Source organism: Ursus americanus, chromosome 7 (genome assembly GCF_024610735.1).
Source record: "Ursus americanus isolate L20-20 chromosome 7, mUrsAme1.1.p, whole genome shotgun sequence".
NCBI lineage: Eukaryota > Metazoa > Chordata > Mammalia > Carnivora > Ursidae > Ursus > Ursus americanus.
Window position 1 is genome coordinate 74,813,951 of NC_142133.1, and position 22,218 is coordinate 74,836,168.

A 22,218-nucleotide genomic window follows, 5' to 3' on the forward strand; every position below is an offset into this window, starting at 1 on the left:
GGAAATAGTCCCTATAATTCTTGATCACACAATGTCTTTTCCAGTCAAGATTTCATTAATATGTAAATACTTGTCTGTAACAGCAGTGAATCTCTTTATCACACTATATTTAATTAACATATAAATAACCCTGTGAGACACTTTCCCAATTTCTGATATAGACAAGCCTGTTTAAATATTGTATTTGTAATAAGAAAAATTCTATTAAGAATCAAATTCATATTTCATACACAAAGTCCATACCTTATTTTAAGAAATGTTTTGACCTCCATATGTACCCAATTTTTAATCCCAAAAGTTTTGATACTATATGTAATAACTGTAGGAAAAAAACTCCATGACATACGTAAATGTTGGGATCACATGACGTGGTATTGACATCTGTTTGATGTAGAGATGCGGAGGGACGGTGGTACTCTGGGAAGAGCAAAGGATTTTGTCAATACATGGGTGTGTGTCCTAGTCCTGATCTTTGCTAGCTGTGTTACATTTGGGAAGTCACTTTGCTTCTCTAAACTTGAGTTTCTTCATGTGGGGGTTGGGGACATTGTGGAGGTATCATGACAATTGAGTAACTTAAGAGCGATGTCCTCTGCCACTGTTCCGAGCATGGCAGTGGCATCTGGTGCACAGTAGTGGTTAGAGTAGCTGAGGGGATGGCGGCAGCACCAGTGTTCTTGGTGCATGTTGGTAGGCATGTCATGTCACAGATACCTTTTAGTTTCAAGCGCATTAAGTAGGCTTGCAAGAGACTGATGAATGAACAAAATATAAAATTATAATAGGGAATATCCCTCCTGATGGCACTGATGCTGATTGCTCATCTGGGAGAGCACCCTTCTCCTGGTATCAGGTCCCTGAGGTTCCAAATTATTAATCAAGAAGTTGCTTAGTGAACCTGATTTCGAATGCAATTTTAAAGTTTTTAATTTCACTTTGTATTGAATTATATATACAGGAAAATGAACAAATTGTTAAGTGTACAGTTTGGTGAATTTGTGAGCGAGTTGAAGAACAACGTTATCAGCATCCCTTAAACCCTGTCCTGTTTACCCTCTTGTAGTCACCTCATCCAAGAGAGCCACTACCCTGACTTCTGACGCCACAGCTTAGTTTTTGTCTGAAAGAAATGGAGTGGCTTGTGTGGACTCTTTTAATATGTAATCTCTGGAAAACATAAATAACTATTCTTACCTCTCAACAGAGCTCAGATTTCTGATGTCTTTCAAATTGGATACTTTTCTAATGCTGGATGTACATTGATATTTTGTTTTGTTTTTTTATATTTAAAGCGTGTTTTTTATGGATAATATATAGTTGATCCTTGAACAACGTGGGTGTTAGGGGCACTGACCCCCTGTGCAGTCCAAAATCCACACATGTGTAACTTTTGATTCCCTCAGAGCTTAACTACTAATAGCCTACTGTTTACTGGAACTTACCAATAATATAAACAATCAATTAACGCATATGTTGTATGTATTATGTACTGTATTCTTACAATAAAGTAAGCTAGGGAAATGAAAATGTTATTAAAAAATCATAAGGAAGAGAAAACAGTTGCAGTACTGTATTGTACTTATCAGAAAAAAATCTGTATATAAATGGACCTACATAGTTCAAACCGGTGTTGTTCAAGGGTCAACTGTAATTGAATCTTGCTGTTTAATCTGGTAATCTCTGCCTTTATGTTGTCATGCTCTGGCTATTTATATATAATGCATAGCTCAGTGTGGTTCAGTTAAAAGATGACACCTGGGTATTTGTGTATCATTTGTTCCATTTATTCATTGTTTGCCTTTTTCTTTTTCTGCTTTCCTTTGAATTGGCTATTATAATTCCATTTAATTTCCTTTATCGGATTATTAGCTATACCTTTTTTTTTCTTTTGGTGGTTGCTGTAGTGTTTACAGCACATGTGTTTAATTTACGATAGTCTACCATCAAATAATACAGTAGAACTTCATGTATAATGTAAGAACCTTACCCCAGTATTTTTCCATCTTTCCCCCTGCTGGCTTTTGAATGATTGTTGTCCTATATGTAACTTTTACATATGTTATGAACACCACAATACATTTTTATCATTTTTGCTTCACTAAGTAACCTTTTAAAAAATTACAAAATGAGCTTTATATCGGCTCATGTAGTTACTGTTTCCGCTGCTGTTCATTGCCTTTTGTAGGTCCAGATTCGTATCTGGTATCAATTTTGTCCTGTTGAAAGGCTTTCTTTGGCATCTCTTGTAGGGCGAGTCTGCTGGCCATGTATTCTCTGCTTTTGTATGCCTGAAGAACGCTTTATTTTGCCTTTGTTTTGGAAATACTTTTGCTGAGTATAGGATTCTAGGCTGTCACTTTTATCCTTTTAGTCCTTCAGAGGTTTCACTCCACTGTCATCTTCCTTTGTCCTCCGTGAGGCTGGTTGTCATTCTTACTGTTTCTCTTTACATCATGTGTCTTATTTTCTTTGTTTTTAAGATTTTCTCTGTCACCACTTTTGAGCTCTTGGATACGATGCACCTTGATGTGGTTTATTCTCATTGCTGTTTATTGACTTCTTTGGATCTACAGCAAATTTAGGAAATTCAGGCCAATGATTTCTTCCAGTATTTTTTTCTCCCCTCACTTCCCCTCCTCAATACACACACTCTTTCCTGGGCCACCACTTACATGTGTGCGAGCGACTTGCTCTTGTCTTACTACAATTTGTTTTTTTCAGTCTTTTTCTGCATTTCATTTTGGATAGTTTCTATTACTGTGTCTTCGTAAACTGACTACTCTTTGCTTCTGTGGTTTCTGCCCTTACTGCCATTGGTGTGTTTTCATCTGACCTGCTGCGTTTTCATTCCTAGGAGTTAGGTTTGGGCTTTTAAAAAGTTTTCTATTTCTATGTCATGTTATTGGTGTTTCTTGGTCTGGTTTAAGAAATTGATAATTCTCCTGATAATGGGCCATAATTTCCTGCTCTTTTGCATACCTGGTATTTTTTACTGGATGCCAAGCATGTAGGTTTGTTCATGTCACTAGCTGAGTTCCCATCCCTGTTGTTATGAACATATTTTGTTCTTTCCCATAATGCATTGTGTATTGAATCACACTCTGTGTGTGTGTGTGTGTGTGTGTGCGCGCGCGCGCGCACGTGCTATAAGGTTAGCTTCTCTGTGAAGTTGATCTAAATGGGTTTCTTAATTTACAGTGGGTTAAATTAATCTGTAGTGGGTTTCTTTAATCTGAAAATTCTAGAAAGTGGTCTAGCAATGTAGGTATAGGGCTATCTAATTGATATAGTATCTTGTTCGTGAATAAGCTGGAACTTGTTTTTATCCCAGCGTCAACTCCCTCTCCTCTTCCTGTGCCCTTCCTGTCCTTCTTGTTTCTGATTGTGTGAATGAGTGTTTGTTAGGTAGTAAGAATCTATACTAAAACATATTAGACCCATTTCCTTCAAATTCTCTAATGCTTTGCTTTCTTTTCTTCCTGCAATCTCTAGTTTAACTTTGAACTTCATCAGCAGTAGGGATGTGTTAGAATTACTTGCACCACAGATACTTAGACCATTGTCTTCCCAACCACAGCCTGTGGAATTGACATCAGAGTCTCTCTGTCTTCATTTCTGGGATTTTCGTTTCTTCAGTTGTGATTGTCTATTAGTCTGCTGTGTAATTTGGCCTAGATCCAAAGAACTCATGATGGAAAGGCTATAGAAAGACTTGTACAGCAGGGTCTTAGGGCCAGCCACCTTCTGTGGTTCTTTGCTTATTTAAGGCTTGGGACCTTTCACTTTTCTCTGCTTCTGCATGCTCATGCACAGGCACAGAGCCACCTGCAGGACACAGTATCTGCAGCGTTGCTAATGGCATGGGTATGCAGTAGGAGGTTATACAGTCCATTTCAGAAGTTTTAAATCAGAAAAATTTGAGCAAACTCTAAAGTACATTGTCTAAATCTTTAGCCACAGAAAAAGCCTCTTGATCTTGAGCTGTACATACCCTGTGGTTTACTGGTTGTTTTCATTTATTTATTTATTCATACTCAGTCCTTCAGTTTGTCCATCTATCTGTCAAGTATTTAGCGGGGTTTAAATGAATGCCAGGTATTGCACTAAGGATATGAAAATGACTCAAACTTTGAAGGAGCTTACAGTTTAGTAAAGGAGCAAGACACAAATAAATAACTGTACATATCTTACATGCCTTATCGTGGGGTTATATCCTAAACCCATTGTTGAAAATATTAAGTCGAAAGTGCATTTAATACACCTAACCTACTGAATGTCATAGCTTAGCCTGCCTTAATCATGTTCATGATGCTTAATACTAGCCAACAGTTGGGCGAAATCATCTAACACAAGGCCTGTTTTATAATAAAAGTGGTGAGCATCTTATGTAATTTATTGAATACTGTACTGAAAGTGAGAAACAGGATGGTTGTGTGATTACAGAAGGGTTGTAAGTAAATTGGGTGTTTATCCTTAGTGGTTGATAGCATGGGTGACGAGAAGCTGTGGCTCATTGCCGCTGTCTGGCATCATGAGACAGTATCATACCCAAGAAAAGACCAAACTTCAAAATTCAAAGTATAGTTTCTACTGAATGCATATCCATTTCACGCCATTGTAAAGTAAAAAAAAATTGTAAACCGAACCATTCTAAGTTGGGGACCATCCAGAAGTAACAGAAATACACACAAAGCTTAGTAATGTGGAAAAAAGTCAGGTAACCTTTATCTGGGAACGTGACAGAAGGTTTCAATTGTTTTTTCCTCTAAAGGAATCCACATTGATTGAGCCAAGTAAAGACAACATTGTAAATATGCATGCCATGAATCAGACTGCTTTTCTATCCATTTAGATGAGGTTAAAATGCTGAATTTATAATTTTTTAAAATTCGTTTTAAATAATCTCAATCCACATTTTTTTCTCCCTATTGCCACTATACAATTTTGTTTCTGAAGTGTAATTTTTTTTTTGAAGAGATTTTTTGAAAAGAGTAATAGATTGCTTCCTTTTTAAAAGGAGCTTGCTGAGTCATTAACTTGATTGAGTCATTTTGCCGAGACTCTTCTGTAAGTTGGGTACTGAGGGCGTAAAGTGCCCCCACTCTGAACCACTTGTGTACAAATAAATAATCACAGTAGCAGTGAGGTAAATGCTGCGGGAGGATCACAGTCTCAGCTGTGTAGTCTTAATTGACTTTTATATTTTTCATTTATTCAGATTAATTTTTTTCTTTTTTAAGTTGAAATATAGTTGACACACAATGCTATATTAGCTTCAGATTGGTTTCAACATCAAATTAGTTTCACAACGTATTGATTCTACAAGTCTGTACCTTATGCTATGCTCACCACAAGGGTGGCTATCATCTGTCATCATTCAACGTTATTGTAATACCACTGACTATATTCCCTACACTGTGCCTTTTATTCCTGGGACTTAATCATTCCGTAACCAGAAGGTTATATCTCCCACTACTCTTCACCCTTTTGCTCATCTCCCCACTCACCTACCCTCTGGTAACCATCAATTCTCTGTGTTTATGGGTTTTGTTTTTCATTTAAATTAAATTAGCCAACATACAGTCCATCATTAGTTTCAGATGTAGAGTTCAATAATTCATCAGTTGCGTGTAACACAAAGTGCTCTGTTTCTGCTTTTCGTTTGTTTACTCATTTGGTTTTTAGATTCCACATGTAAGTGAAATCATTTGGTATTTGTCTTCATCTGACTTATTTCCCTTAGCATAATACCTTCTAAGAGGTCCATCCATGTTGTCACAAATGTTGAGATCTCAACCTTTTTTTTATGGCTGAGTAATATTCCATTGTATATATGTGTACCACATCTTTATCCATTCATCTATTGATGGACACTTGGGCTACTTCCATATCTTGGCTATTGTAAATAATGCTGCAGTAAACATAGGGGTGCACGTATCTTTTCAAATTAGTGTTTTTATTTTCTTTGTGTAAGTACCCAGTAGTGGAATTATTGGATCATATGGTTTTGAGGAACCTCCATTTTGTTTTCCACATTGACTACACCCATTTACATTCTCACCGACAGTGCATGATGGTTCTTTTTTCTCCACATACTTGCCAACACTTGTTACTTTTTGTCTTTTTGGTTCTAGCCATTCTGACAGGTGTCAGATGATACCTGATTGTGGTTTTGATTTGCATTTCCTTGATGATTAGTGATGTTGAACAATTTCTCATGTGGTTCACTAAGGTTTATATCTTGATTAAATCTTTTCAGTTCTTAAAAGGTTTTTTTTTGTTGTTTGTTTTTGAGAGCTTTGATATTAGAATGAAGGGAATATTAGTGGATGTGTTCCTGCTGATCATTTATTCATTCACTCAGTAAGTCAGGTTCTAGAACTAGGCTGTCTGGGTTCAGATCCCAGCTGCAGCTTTTTAGTTGTGTGACTTTGCATTGTTAGTAAACGTTTCTCTGCCACTGTTTTCTCTCCTGTAAAAGGAGAGAGATAATGGCTGTCTCTCAGGACTGCTGAATTTACATATGTGTATATATATATCGCTTGGAACTTTGTATTTGTGCTCACACAGAGGAAGTGCTGTGTGTGAAATGCCCATTCAGTGCAGGTCTAGAGGCAGGAATATACGGGATCTTGAAGGGTGATGGTGGGGAAATCACACTTCCTGTGTCTTGAGATCTGCATAGGCATTATTTTGCTGTTTTCTTTAGTTATATGAGTAAAAGGAAGACAAAAAAATTCTTGTTTTCCTCTCTAATCCTTTGGTTCAAACTCTGTTAGCATTATAACTTTATATCGGGTCAGGGTTTGTAAAGTACATTGAAACAATTCATAAACATTTTGGTATATTTCATTAGTTTTGTAGTTGATAAATTCAGAAGTCATATACTTTTATCTTTGTCCTGGAAGGTTTTGCTGGTTTAATTAATAGACCAAAGGAGATTCATTAGGGTCTTGTTATTTTTAAGTAGTATGAAATAAAAGAGTTTTGCTGCTCTTCAGTCTAAGTAACAAAACAGGGAATGAAATTGACTCTTTCTCTTATGTTACTTCCCTGATGGTGGTTGGCACATGAGTTTTGAGCTTCCCCCATGTGAAATAGTCCTCATCAATGCTTGGTTGACTCTTAGACCTCAGATCTTTCAGTATTGTCCTATTGAATATGTGTTCTTCCTTCCTGAATGACATACTGCAACTCTGAAACTACAGTTGAGTTTATGCTATAAATGAAAGTTATAATTCACCAGTTTTAATTCATCCCTATTTTCTATAGGTGCAGTATTATAAATATGAAAATCATGACAGAAATAAAAAAAATTGTAATTTTTTTTTGTGTGTAACACCACATGCTGAATGTAAAAATTACTACATAAATGTTTTGGGGATTTTAAAAAAAATGTCTATTTTAGCTTATTCTTATTGAAGTACATGCCATTTAATTTGGGTTTGAAGATGCCTTTTTTACCCCTACTAACCTGCCTTGTAGCAAACATAAGTATTCTTCATTGTTCTGAGGACCTTGAGTGCCTGTTCTTCGGAATTAGTGTCCTCTCTCAAAGGAACAGGTGATGTGTAAGGGTCAATTTTTTCAATCACTGACCTCTGTAGTCATCTGTTGCCCCTTGTTTTGTTGACAGCAGGCACCTTGCTGAAGAGTAGCCTTTCTCACTTAGCTTTTCGGAATAATTTTCCTTTGGGGTTTGTGGCTTTCCCTTAAACTTTAATGATTTTGCCAAGTTGTCCTCCTCAGAAATAATCAGATCATCCGTTGCTTATGGTAAAATACTTATTTTCAAATTTTGTTTTAAGCATTTGGGAGAGAGATGATGCCTTGTAGATATTGTTGCTTAGTTCTACCCCATGAATCAGCTCATCACTTCTTATTACTGCTTATTGTGTTGGCCAGGAGCCATATATTCAGGTTGGGGTCAACAGAGTTTATTGCAGTTGTTAGGTATTTGTAAACATAATCATTGATATTATTTATATAGTGTTACTATTTATCATAAAGTAGATCTTGAAATGTCACGCAGTTACATGTATCTTGTGTTTTACTCCCCATGAAAACCTTCTTGCTGATGTTAGGAATATAATGATGCTTTTTATGATAGTTGAACACTTATTAGATATCAGGAACTACTCTGAGGTCTTTAGATGTGCTAACTTGATTCTCCCCAAATCCAAATGAGCTTAATACTGTTATTCCTTCTGTTTTACTAATGGGACAGGGGGGGGGGGCGGCGAGGAGAGCCCAAGTCCTGCAGGTGGTATTTTCACTCTGGTCTCTTGTTTACCTTGCTAACATCCCAGAATACGGGTTAAGTTTCAAAATAACTCCTGGGGGTGCCTGGGTAGCGCAGTCGTTAAGCGTCTGCCTTCGGCTCAGGGCGTGATCCCGGCGTTCCGGGTTCGAGTCCCACATAGGGCTCCTCTGCTGGGAGCCTGCTTCTTCCTCTCCCACTCCCCTGCTGTGTTCCCTCTCTCGCTGGCTGTCTCTCTGTCACAAAAATAAATAAAATCTTAAAAAAGTTTCAAAATAACTCCTTAATCTGCTATTGTTTTTGTGTCATATGTCAATGAGAGTGAATCCTGTTGGTCCAGAAGAGAACTCTGAGTGAGGCCTTTAGATAGCTTTTTTCCAGCCTGGCCTTCTGACTGATGACAGCTTTTTGATTGGTTTCCCACTGAGTTTCAGACCAGTGTGATTTGTTCGGTAATGGTAACCACAGTGTAGTTATACATGTGGGCTCACATTATTATTATTTCTTGTCCTTTATTTACCAGAACATTTTCTTCTATGCTAAATAATAGAAATAAATATAACTCCACATCTTAAAACCAGCGCATAAAAGGTGGCAATTAGTAGTAATGCACAGTCTGTTTTGCTTTTTGTTTCCACGGCATAGAACACGAACAAAAGAACTTTCTACAAGTTTATTCTTGATAAAATTTCTTTGAAATAAAACATTTAAATTTAGTGTGAGAAATAATTGGCGAGAGAATAGTCAAACATAATAGAACTTGTAATATTCATTCCTTTCCTGCTGACAGATAAATGTTACCTTCAGATGAAACCAGCAAAGTTTATTGTTTGGAATAAAACAATGAACAGGATTCTAATATAAAGAATCTTAAAATTAAGCAGCCATTATTTTGTAAAGAGATCATTTAAGTTTACCCTGTACTTCTCTTTTTTAGTGGGGGATGATGCGTTTAAGTCTTAAGACTTCTTAAGCCAAGCGGAAACAATAAAAAACAAAGATGAAACAAAGTATATGTAAATGTTTTGTGTTTGTGGAACTTCAGATTCAGAGTGGAACTTTTGCAAACTCCCCAAACTTTTTACAGTTCTTCAGAAGGAAGCAGTGTGTTTACTATGTTTTTTGTGAACCACAGTTTCACCTAGCCCATTAACTGATTTATGTGACTAATAGAATTAATGAAAAAGGTTTTCTCTGGATTTTATTGTACGTGCTATCACTCTGCTTACCTTATGAAAGAATAAGCGGCTAGAATCTGGGCATTTTTAGAAAGGCAATGATAGAACCAATTAGTTATTTTCAAGTGTTAAGAATGGTGAGATTTACGGAAATAAGTATTCTGAACTATTTTTCCCACCTGAGCTAGAACATGACCTGTCCCTCTACCTGGATTAGATGTGCACCACTGCTGGTGTAGCTTACGCTTCGTCAGCGGACTGGTCTATGTTCGGAAAGCGTTTCGTTCTCACTCTCAGACCTGCAGATTCCGTGGATATATGTACTGCCTTGGCATACCTGGTAATCTTATGAACAGATTGTCCCCTTTCATTGCCTTATTCCAATTTTGAATTTCTGTGATACTCATGAGAGCACTTTTTGAAAAAAAAAAATTGAGCATAGTTGACAGTGTTCACTTGAAAAAAAACTTGGTGCTTTCATTTAATAATTCAGTTGACAGATTATTTTAGAGTCTGTGAAATGCCAGGCACTATTTTAGGTATTGAGGATATGGCAGTAGACAAAACAAACAAAAATTCTGCCCTCAAAGAATTTATATTCTGGGTAGGGAGGAGATCCTGTTTTTGAAATGCAATTATTTGAAGCATGATCAAGAAATTACTGTATTTTTATAGCAAGTATTTTTAACTCCTAAAAGTTGTTTTAAAATAGTTTGCTTTGCAGAAACATCCTGTAAGAAAAGGAAAGAGCTGAAAGAAAGTTTTTGTTTTTTTGCTTTTATGTAAGTGTTGGTGATCAGACCTAAAGTCCAGCCATATTTGGTAGAAGTTAGTTTCCTCATATTAGTAAGCTACTGGCATTGAGTTTGGTTTTATATTGTACTTTAAATATACATGTAAATGGTCCTTATTGGGTTGTCTGAGTTAAATTTCGGGAAGGCTCAAATGACCCTCTTCCAGCCTCCTACACATCTTGCCTGGTGGCTCTTCGGTATGAAGCAAGGGAATGGTAGAAATGAGAATGGATGGATTTGTGGTTGGGGCTAGATTTTAGCCCTTTGCCCTCTCTAGAGGTGTGTGCTAGCTAGAAGTTTAAGTTTTGGATTCTAACTGGTTGTGTTGAAATCCTGGCCCTGTCAATTATTAGTTTTATGAGGATGGGCAAGTTAACTTAGGCCTCAGTTTTCCCATTATAATATGAGGAAGGTCCTATCACCAGTTATGTTAGATTGGTAGGACTAAATGAGGTATTGTATGTTAAACGCATTTCATCCTGTCTAGTCCATAGTAAGAGATCAATAAATGTTAAAGATAATTGCTGCCGATCATTGCAGATCTACTAATAGTACAAGTAGTACTATTACTAAATCAGTGGTGATCAGCACATTTAGAAACATTTAGTTGTGGTTTGCCTTGAAAATGCAGCAAGAATACTTTATTAGCCCAGGACTCTTCAGGCCTACCTTTTGGAGTGTACCTCTGAGCAGAACTTGTCTTTAATACGTGTTTTGATAAAAACAGGTATGTTTTCATACCCATTTCTGTTTCAGTGAAGCTTAACAAAGTTTTATAGCTTTCTAGTCTTTAAATACCAAATGAATATTATTTTGCTGAGGGTCCCATGCCACTATTAATCATTTCAGTAATAACCCTTGTATCTAATATGTACTTTGTGTAGAAAGTACAAATCTCAACTTGCGATACATTTTTTTGAAATTCTTTTAGAAAGCGTTTTGTGTAGCTATGGAACCGTGTCTGCTTTAATTAGAAAAGGCAGTAATCGTTTGTTCATTTTTTTTCCTTCCTTGTTCCTCAATTCACTGCTATAATTTATTCTTATGTTGCAAGAGTGAACATTATCATCATCATTATATCCCCATGTTCTTCTTTATTTTCCATTTCAGTAGCCTGTGATAAAGTATTAGTTATTGACAAAGAGGGAAATAAAATAGTTTTTTATTTGGTGACAAGTGAAATAGTGTGATTGTGGCATCTGTGCTAAATAGTCATACATGTGACACAGAAATTTAAACATATGAACTCACATGCCTTCACAAATCTATCTCTGGTACACAGTTGGCAAGGACATTGCATGCTAGCTGCAAAGTGGGTAAAATACTGTGTTTGTAAAATAGGGTATAATACATTTCTTCTTGTTTGTATCTAACGGGAATCTTTGACTTTGGATAATTTGGGCCAGTAATAATCATCTGATGGGGACGCTGTTGATTGACGGACAGCACTGCCTGTTCTCAGAGCTTTCAGCTTCCGTCTTCACCTGAAACTGCCCAGTGGGCTCCTGTTACCTGGTACCTGGGTACTAATCTCTTCATCGACATAATATTCAAATGTTTACGAAGTGTTTCTTGTGCAAGGCACGTTACATAACCTCGTAAGAGAAGAAAGTGCAAAATACAACCTATTATTAAAAGAAAGTGCAGTCCTTCCCCTGGGGCTATGCGAAATTTTAGAAAATTGCAACTATTAAAACTCAGAAACAGGAGAGAAAATGTTTCATTGAACTATAAAGCAGAGTAATTGAAATTTGCTCTTAAAATTTTTGTCTTCATTCAGAACGTTTCAAATGTTGTCATGGGTTTATGGAATATTAGAGCTAAAAGGGACCATCAAGGTAACGGTTGGAGTGTTTCGCTCTAGAAAATCACGTGCCAAAGACCACAGGGCTAGGTGCGAGGCAGCCGAGTTTCTGTGCTTCGTGCTGCCCAATGTGCGGCATGGTGCTCTGCTCTGTTACCATACTCAACTGTCTGTACCTCAGTGCTCTTTCTGAATTTATTCTTAATTCCATCCAGTCAGGCCTAATTTTTTCCCTCTCTTAGTTCTCCTCTTAATTTTTTAGTGGTGTGCTTTCTTTCCCGTTTTACTGAGAAATAAATGACATCATCCCTGTGTAAATTGAAGGCACACAGCATGATGGTTTGATTTCCACACATTGTGAAATGATTATTGCAATAGGTTCAGCTAACCTCCGTCATCCCCTATAGATAAAATATAAAGGGAAGAAAGTGAAAAAGAAAAAAGTTTCCTCTTTGTGATGAGGACTCGTAGGATTGCTGACCTGACTAACAGTTTTCCCATGTGTCATGCAGCAGGGTTAACTCTAGTCATCATGTACGTTACATCCCTAGTACTGTTTATCTTCTAGCTGAAAATCTGTACCTTTTGATCGTTTAGTGTTATTTTTAACCTGCAAAACCATTTCTTCCCTCTTAATAATAATTACCTGTCCTCCAGGTCTGTGTTGTCTTGTACAGTAGCCACTATTTAAGTTTAAATTAAATTTTATATGACTATTTAAATTTTAATTAACACTAATTAAAATTAAAGTTCTCTTAGCCGTATTTCAAGTGCTTAATACATGTGCGCGTAGCCCCTGGTTACTATAGTGGATAGCATAGTTATAGAACATTTCTATGACCACAGGAAGTTAGACTGTAAGCTTTTTGAGAGCAAGGGGCCATTTATGTTGATAATAAGAACATAAAATTTAGGCTTTTGATAGATGTTTTTGAATATGTGAGTGAACACACATCCATGCTGTCCTTTAGTTCCTTGCCAAATTTTTAGTTTTGAAATAATACCCTTTTCTTCTTGAACCATTTTCTGATTGAAGAGAAATCAACAATTTGGTATTTTCCACTTACATATTGTATATAGCATGTACCACTTAATATACCATAAGCAGGAAAGGAGACTTAACGTTATAGAAATACTTTTTGCATCAAGTTCCTTGTGTAGCCAGTCATTGAGCTAATATGTATTTTAAATGCTTGTGTATTTTTTTGTTTTTTTGTTTTTTAAATTTAAGCTATAACGGTGACTCCTTGGTGCTCATTCCTTGGCATGAACACAAACACCGAGATAAAGATTGGTGTGAGGAGCTGGAGTGCAGGTAAGGGTGAGCCTGTGCGAGGGACCTTCATTTCTCTGGGATGGGTGAGTAGAAGGCCCTGTCCAAGTGGTGTGTGGTAGGTGACCATGAACTTGATAGTCCCTGATTTGAGAGTTTGAGTGGAGTCGTTTTAAACACTTGACTTGCTTTTACTCAGTTACATTACAGTTTTTTTAATGGAAGAATATTAAATACTACAAAGTAAATATTCTAAAAAATGATCCTGATACACCGACTCTTTTCTTTTTAAAGTATTCCCTTTTAGTCTTTGACACATAGAAATATAATTTTCATGGTTGTTATTATGGTATGCACACATCTTTGTTTTTGGTTCAGTTTGAATTTTTATTTTTATGAGACTTAACCTTGGAAAGCCTCAGAACGTGGAGTCATCAACTACTGGCAGGTGGGAGATGAGGTGTGGGGCTGAAAGCATTTGAATTCCCTTCTTCCTCACTCCTCAGTCAGGTAAATGTTCTTTGCCATCTCTCCTTCTGTATTTCCTTTACATGGAATCAGAGGTTTATTTTTTGGATTCATGAATCGAGGCCGAGAACCTTCAGATTGATCCAGAAATCCTCCAGATTCCTGGGCATTAGGCACAGCATAGGGTGGGGTTGGAGTGCTGGAGTTGAAAATCGGAGCATTTATTGAAAAATCTGTGTCCTGAACGTTGAAGCTTTGGTTCCCTGCCACCTCCTAGCTCCTGGAGTGTAGGTGTATTCCCCAAATAGAAGTTTGGAGATTTCTTTTCTGGAGAAATGGAGTAGCCTCTGACAAGAGGCCTCTAGATACTGACATACTGTCCCGAAAGATTCGTGCATTACCAGGTCGCAGTGAAGACAGCAAATGAGTAAGTCCTGCCGCAACCCCCGAGCTTCCTGGACATCTGAGGACTGGTGCCGGCAGGCAGAACGCATGGAAAATGGAACTGAAAGTCAGAGACCATTCAAAAATAAAACTTCAAAAATTAATATTGCCCAGGCAATAAGAGAAGATACTGCCGTTGTGAAGTAACAAAAGGATTTTATAAAATAGGAACAGAGAACTACGAGAACTTTGGGAAATAAAAAATATGATAGTTGGTGTCTAAAAACTAGAAGGGTTGAAAGATAAAAGCAAAGTACTTTCCCAGAAAGTAGAAAAATATATAGAGAGCTTATATCTACCTTGTAGAGCTAGATAAGAGAGCAAAGTTAAAAAAACAAACTTAATATTCAAATTACAGGCATTCCAGAAAGAGATGATATATATAATAGAAGGGAGGAAATTTTATAAATTTTGAACTATTTTCAAGCCTATTATTTAGAATTGAGGGCTATGAGTTTTCAGATTGAAATGCCCACTGCACTAAAGCATACCATCAAGACCTTCCAGAATATCCAGGATGCAGTCTACCAGAGAGAAAAACATACTACATAAAAGGAAGGTTTGAGTTAGAATGACCTCAGGTATCTCCAGAATAGCAATAGAATAAAAACTTTTGATGGAAAATCGTTTTTGATCAGGATTCTTAGATCTAGCAGAAATCATCAATCAAGTATGAGGTGAATCATGTAAGGTTTTGTAAAATTTACCACCCGTGTACATCTCATTTCAGGAAGCCATAGAAGATGTGTTTTATTAAAATGAAGGAGTCAGTGGAAAAAAAAGAAAGCCATTAGATTCAGAACTGGGCTCTAACATAGGCTGTGGCAACGGGAGGGCCCAGGGTGACAGCTGTGTTCTTGTCGGGTGAGCGAGCAGCCAGCACAGACTGTGGAGGGGTGTGGATGGCTTCAAGAGCCAGGTCTCTTGGAAAAATTTTAAAATTGGAACAGGAATATTACCTGCTATATTTGACTATTTGGGAAAAATCTTTATGTTCTTTTATATTTTGCTATTAATACATCTTTTAGAGAATTTGGAAAACATAACAATGGATGGATAGAAGTCAGTGGGTGGGACAGAAGGACAGTTGGCATTGATTAACTCCAGAAAATGAAAAGTTGTTCAAAAAGAGCAATAGTTATGATAATGTACCGCTTGGCTTAGGAGAAGACAATCATAATCACATAATCATAATAATGCAAATAATTAGTGGTTTTAATCGAAATTGTGATATATCCACAGTGGGAGGAAAGGGTGTAGGGGAAGTGGATGGTTGTGGTTTAGGACAGCTGAATAGTACGTAGTGGTAGGTAAATCAAACACGAGCACATACTGTTTAGATGCGTAGAGGAAAATCCAGGAAGATGGCTGGAAGGCGTGAACATGGCGTAGAGGTGGCAAGGATGGTGGCAGTATGGATGGTGTATGCCACTGCTGGCTTTTCATTTGATAGGAGTCTTTTCATGCTTTTGGAGTTTTGATAGTATGTATATGTACTACCTGAGAAGTGATGAATAAAAGCCCTAAACAGTAGAGTAATCATTGCAAGAGACGTTTGGAAGCTCTCTTAATGTTAGTGGTAATGTGGGCCATTTTCTTTAATTTTGTTGTGTTTTGGATATCTGAGATAATGAAGTAATTCTTAGTTACCTTTTTTACTCCAATAAGTTTTAGTATATGGCAGTTGAATGTCCTGCTGTGTTTTTGCTGTTTGCTTTCTCAAAGTTGTTTTTAGGGGTGCCTGGGTAACACAGTCAGTTGGGCAGACTTCCGTCTCTTGGTTTCGGCTCAGGTTGTGATCAGGGTCATGAGATCGACCCTGCGTCGGACTCTGCTCCCTGCAGAGTCTGCTGGCGATTCTCTCTCCCTCTGCCCCTCTCACTCGTGCTGTCTCTAAAATAGTAAATCTTTAAAAGTTGTTTTTAATTTAATTTTCATTTTTTAATCAAAGTTGTATATATTTGCAAGTAGATTAAAGAGCTAAAAATTTCTACAAAGCTTGTTGTTAAAAAAAAAAAAAAAAGCAGAACCCAAACCCGCAGTCCTTTGTTCCCCTCTCCCCATTTCCTGCTGTCCAGAAGCAATTACTTTTAATTCTTTCAGATGATAGTTTTGCCATTAGCTCCATATCTGGGAATAACAATTGTGTCACTACTTGATTTTTTAGTTCTGGCCGTTAACTGTGGGCTTCCTAGAATGGAAGGCAATGGTGAGCATGTACCCTGCCCCTCCTGAGCGTGTGTGTGACATCCTCCACCCTTCTCCCTTGAACGAGCTTGTGCTGCCATTACAGGGGAGTCGCAGGAGACAGTGGAGCTTAAATGCGTGGTCTTCCTCAGCCATATTTAATTAGAAGCCGTCACTTAGCCATTGTAACGAGAGGTTGAAGAGAGGTAGAGAAACTGAAGATGGTGGGGAGTCAGTGGACAGGAGAGACTGTTGACAGGTGAATTCTCTCATTTCTAGATGGGCTTTTGAGGGAGTAGCACGGGCAGAGCACCGACCCATTCATCCCACGCCTCCCAGTTCCCCACAGCCCGTGCCTTTGCGTGATTCTAAGTAGATAAAAGGCACCTGGGCATTTCTTCTCAGACCAACCGCAGCAAGCCGAAATCTAAGCCAATCTTCTCTGCCAGAACTCCTAAAACTAAAAGTGAAAAGTCAGGAAGAGCTTGACAGAGGAAAAGATGCATTTGAAGATGGTGCAGATTTTCAGTATTTCAGGACGTATCATGTTGCTTATTCATTTAATTGGTGTCTCTTGTCTGCTAGATGCAAGGATGCCGAAGGAAGGAAAGCAGATGCAGTCCCTGTTCTCGTGAAGTTTACTCTCCGGCGGGAAAAATGGTCCTGCTGTACATCACTGACGTGATGGGTGCTAGGAAAGCCCAGGGCGGGGGGCGCGGGGAGCATGTCACAGGGAGGTCTCCACTTGGTGGAGGACAAGGAAGGTCATCCTGGGCAAAATCTTATGAAATCTGAGATTTGAAGAGTGAACAGGATTTAATTTAGCCCAGTGGAGGGCAAGTTTGGCGAAAGAGAGGGGCGCTTATTCTAAGCAGAGAGAAGAGCATGTTGGAAGAAGGCTCAAGGCAATGTCCCCTTCGAGGACTAAAAATAAAGACCTTCCTTGTTGAAGTAGCCAGAACAAAAGTGCGATTGGCCCAAGATGAGGCTAGAATATTTACGGCAGATTACAGGCTATAAAAGTAAGCATGGGGATGATAAAAGCAGGTTTCTGTTTTTATAAAGATAACTATATTACCCGAGGAGATCCTGAATTCAGTTTTGATTTTGTTGCATTTGCAGTGCCTGTGAAACACCGAGGAGCAAATAGCAAGATTTTGGAACTTCTGAGTGAAGTGTGGCTTAGGGGTCAAATAAGGTTGTTTTTGTAGTGTATGTGGTAGCTTATGCCGTAGAGTCAAAGGCGAGACCAAGAGAGAGTCCAGAGTGAGCAGAGAGGAGAGAGCTGCACTGGGTGTGGGAAGGAGCCAGGGTGCAGAGGTCGGTTAGAGGAGGCTATTCCAGTGGAGATGATCCAGAAGGAGCCTCCGGGAAGATGAGACACGGCAGACAGCCCCACATATGGGAGTGAGGGAAGCCCGTTTCTGGAGGGAGAAAGCACTGAAATTCTGTCAGTGCTGAGAGGGAAATGTTAAGGACTGAAAAAAATATCAAAGGACCTCAGAGTTGCTCATGGGTATTTTTCCCTGCTAAAATGGGCAGCGTTAAAGATTGCAGAGGGAAAGGTGACTTTTTTCGTTACAGTGATGGGGAATAACCACTGGTCAGAATGTTAAAGGAGTGGCGAGACTAGCTAGGTAAAGGGGTACCAATTATAAGCACAGTAGGTTGTCTGAGGCATCTTTATGGGCTTTGTGTCTGCTCATATATTACAGCTACTAATAATTCCAATAAAAATACCTGTAAATAAAAAATTAAGCACCTGCTCCATGCCAGACGATGTTCTCTGTGTACTTAATTTATATTATTTATAATATTTTGGATACTCACATTATATTCTACCCATTTTATATGAATAAAATGAATCTAAGATTAGTTTGAGCTCAGTAATTAATGTAGAGTTTCAGAGCTTTCAGCAGTGGAGTGTGCTTCAGTTCTTACTCCAGAGCCCACTGCCTTGTAATGGTAACCGTAGAGCACCTGTCATTTACTGCGGGCTGGCTCCGATGAATGGATGTCCCTAGTGGCACGGGGCAGCTTTCCATAGGTCGCTCTGATCTATCTTGGTTTAAGTCCTTTTTTTTAGTCCTTGATTATGGAGGGCAATTGGCCAGGATCATCCTCTTAAAAACTCCTCATAATTTGTGACCCCTGGGCTGTTATCCTTGTGTACATTCCTCTTGGGGTCCTTCTTTACCTACGGCGAGTGGCCCAGAGCAGTTCCATACTTTGCATATGTCAGTGCGGTACCACATTGCTGACTCCTACTAACGGTTTATTATTGATGTAAATAAGGCATATTTCCTCTGATTTTTATGAACATGGAAAACAAGGTCTCTGAATTTATATTTGAGTTAGAATCACCTGGAGGTGTTTTTCCCTAAACGAGGCCTGGCTGGCCATCACAGGTGATTTTGATTTAGTACGCCCAGGACGGGCTCCCAGCCGTGTGCATTTGGTAAAAGCCTCCCAGGGTGATTTTGATTTCGTTAATACTTATTTGATTGATTTGTGGCATGGCTGTTTTGATTTATTGTCCATTCCGATTTTTTTGAGTTAGGAAAACTAATAGGAAGTAAATTAAGCACCCCCCAAATGTCCCATTTATCTTGTGTGCCCACATTGGGAAAACACATACACACCAACACCCCCCCGCCCCACACACATCCATGCACACTCCCTGTCTCTGTCACCGCTCCCTCTCTCTCTCCGTTCCTGTCTCTCTCTCTCTCTGTCTTTCATAAAATTCTAATTTTTCCCAGCATTCCAATCAGTTACTAATTGTTCTCTTGTGCTTTGCAGAATGGTGGTTGAGCCGAGTCTCCAAGATGAAAGTGAATTCTTGTATGCCGCACAGCCCGAGTTACTGAGGTACAGGACACCAGAGCTTGCCGTAGAGAAGGTTATGGACTGGTATCAGAACAGAGCAGAGGAAATAGAGCATTATGCCCGACAGGTGAGGGGAGAATGACAGCTGCCCCTCGATGACGCCAGCAGTGCCGTGTCGGGGCCTTAGTATTCCGTGCGTGTCATGGCAGCCGACAGTGGGGCCAGGGATTGTGTGTTTAGTTTGCATAGATGAAGTGAATATTTCTTATGACGTTTGCTCTTTCATCCTTTGCCTCAGAAGCTTTTGTGGCTTTTCTGGGGATTCTTAAAAAGCAAATACATAGAAGAAAAATTGTTCAAAATGTTACTCTAAAATGTAAGTTTCAAAATATGGTACATACTATCCACAATTTTCCATATATTTTTAATAGGCTTAATACCATGGAAATGTCTGTATTAACCCAGAAATACTTGATCAGCTCCCTGTCATATTGCAGTAATGCAGTTGATTTTTGTTTTGCTTTCTAGGAACCTTGTTTGAGGCTCTGTCTCTAATGTTTTCCTTAAGTCCGAGCCTAATTCCCCTCAGTTCCCCTGTGTCTTTATGGGGCTGCATCTCTTTCCTTTATATAAAAACACTTGTAATAGAAGTATTATTCTTCAGCTTCATTTTCTTTATTGATGCTTCATGTGGCTTATGCTACAAAGTGATATCTAACAGAATTTTTATCTTTTTCATTTTTAGAGACTTAATTGATGTGGGACTTCTTATTCCTTAGTGCCCACAAATGCCTTTTAGCAATACTTGTTTGTTGGGTCAGGAAATATGCATAGGGGTGAAATTTATCCAGTGCGGGCTTGGGGTACGTGGCAGAATTCAAGTTGCATTAGAACCTCCTTTCACTTAAGGTGTCAGTATTGCGGTTTTAAAACATTTTTACCTCAGTAAGTATCTGGGAAAGCAACAACTTCAAAGTTAATATTAGGAAAACAAATCTGGATCACAAAATTGGTGAGAGTGTTAGAAATGGCGAATGTGCTGTATGTGTTCAAACCATTACTAGCACAAAGTTGTGTTTTATGCATCAGGTTTTCTTCACGCTTTCTGAAAATTCTGTGATATTCTGAAAAACTGTGACTTTTTTTTTTGGTATACATGTAGATACATCTTTTCAGATGTGAACTATGTTTTTATTACTAGAAGTTAGGTAAAAAAACACTTATCTCTTGAAGTCTTACCAGATCACTGCTGTTTTGCCTCATGCCTTACCCACCTATAGTTTCCCCCCTGTATTTGCTGGTACCGTTCTTTCCAACTGAAAGTACATTTCTTCTCTTTCCATTTCATCTGTACCGGTTAGTCCCTGGGGCTTTGAAGGGCTTTAAGGGTGGTCCTTTACTATTGCTCCTGGGTCCTTCCTGTCTGGATGCGGTGTTCCTCCCCCTTCTCTGCTCCTCCCAGCCTACCTCTTCCTCATTCCCAGAAGATGATTTTGCTTTGTATTTCACTGGGGAACTTGAGAACTCCGTTCCCTTAGTCCTTACTCTTTCTGGCTTCTCCCAGAGGAAGAGCTCTCTTCTCTTGCATCCAGGCTACTGCTTTCCTTACCTGTGCTCTGGATTCCACAGCCCGGCCTGCTCAGGGCTGTTCTGTGCCTCTTGGCTCTCTCCCCAGTGTCTTCAACCCCCCTTCTCTACTCTGTTCCTGTTTTTTTGGACATAAAGTTCAAACAACTCCTGTTTTGTAAATACAACAACGACAAAAATTAAGAGTCCTAATCTCTCTGGCTTTGGTTGCAGCTGTCTTCCCTCTGTCACAGCTCAGCCCCGAAATAGTCCCTTGTGCTCTGTGTTGTCACTTTCTCAGTGATTCTTTCCTCCTCATTTGTCTGGAGTCTAGCCACCCCTGCCACTCTAGGGAAACTGCTTCTTCACGTCCGATTCCCTTCCTTTGTTATTTTACACATCATCCTTGGACACCATTGCTTCCTGTCTCCCGCAGTCTCCTCTGCGTGGCTTTTGATGTGTCTTCGTGCTTTCCCCCTTGTCCTTGTCTCAGCCATTCGTTTTCTTCTCCGGGTGGCTCACGTCCTTTGGCTTCTCCCTTATATTTTGCTGTCCCCTGGGTGCTGCTCTTGTCACTAGTCGAGAGTCTTCTAATACTAGTAAGTGCGGTTCTCTTCACTGGCCTGCCTGTTTTCTGTTCAGTTCCTTTCCAATTCATCATGCAGTGAATACTAAGGATTCCTTCTCAAGTGTGTAAATGGACTTATGCCCCAGTTGAAAATCCTTTGGTAGTATTTGCACTTCAGGATAAACTGCAACTTCCTTAGCTCAGCGAACAGTATTCTCCGTTCTGCAGCTCCTCCCCGCTGCTCTAGCCATGTTTCTCATCACTTCGCTTCAGACCCTCTTCTCCGTCTCAGGGAACTAACTGTACTCTCACAATACGTTACGCATCTCTGCCTTCCGTGCTGTTCCCCTGCCCTCCTTCCTTCTTGACCTGCCAATATTCACGGATTCTTGAAAGTGCATTTCAAGTCTTCCTCCCTCAGGGAGGCTTTGTGACAAGTTGGGCTGCGTGCCCTTCCTTGAGGTCCCCTCACCCTCCCTGTACTTCAGCCCCTGATGTACCAGGTCAGTTTCCCTACGAGGTGGAGAGATCGCTGAAGGAGGAGACCTCCTCTTACTCAGCTTTATATTCCTAACACTGAGAATGGTGCTCAGTTCATAGGAGGTCCTCAGTAAATAACTAAGAGTCTGGGAATAAGGGAGTAAGTGGGGAATACGAAGTGCTGGGAGTGAAGGACACGTTAGATGATTTTGCCATCAGCCAGAGTTACGTCCTTTCATAAACCCGATCAAGTGATGGGGAGTCAGATTGCTGTGTCCTGAGCATGTCTAGGAAAATCAGTCCTCGTTTTGGTCTAAGTGAAGTGTAAATATTTGAATTGAGACAGAGAAAGTGTCTAGCAGAGTTC

General features: G+C 39.0%; 1 protein-coding gene across 1 annotated transcript in view; it reads left to right on the top strand.

Annotated features, from left to right (window-relative positions):
• NBAS (NBAS subunit of NRZ tethering complex) overlaps positions 1-22,218 on the top strand; it is a 339,918-nt gene that overhangs the window by 113,461 nt on the left and 204,239 nt on the right. The window contains exons 22-23 of the mRNA XM_045807103.2: positions 13,268-13,351; positions 19,211-19,364. Coding sequence (XP_045663059.2) covers positions 13,268-13,351; positions 19,211-19,364 — 238 coding nt within the window. The remainder of the gene's footprint in view (positions 1-13,267; positions 13,352-19,210; positions 19,365-22,218) is intronic.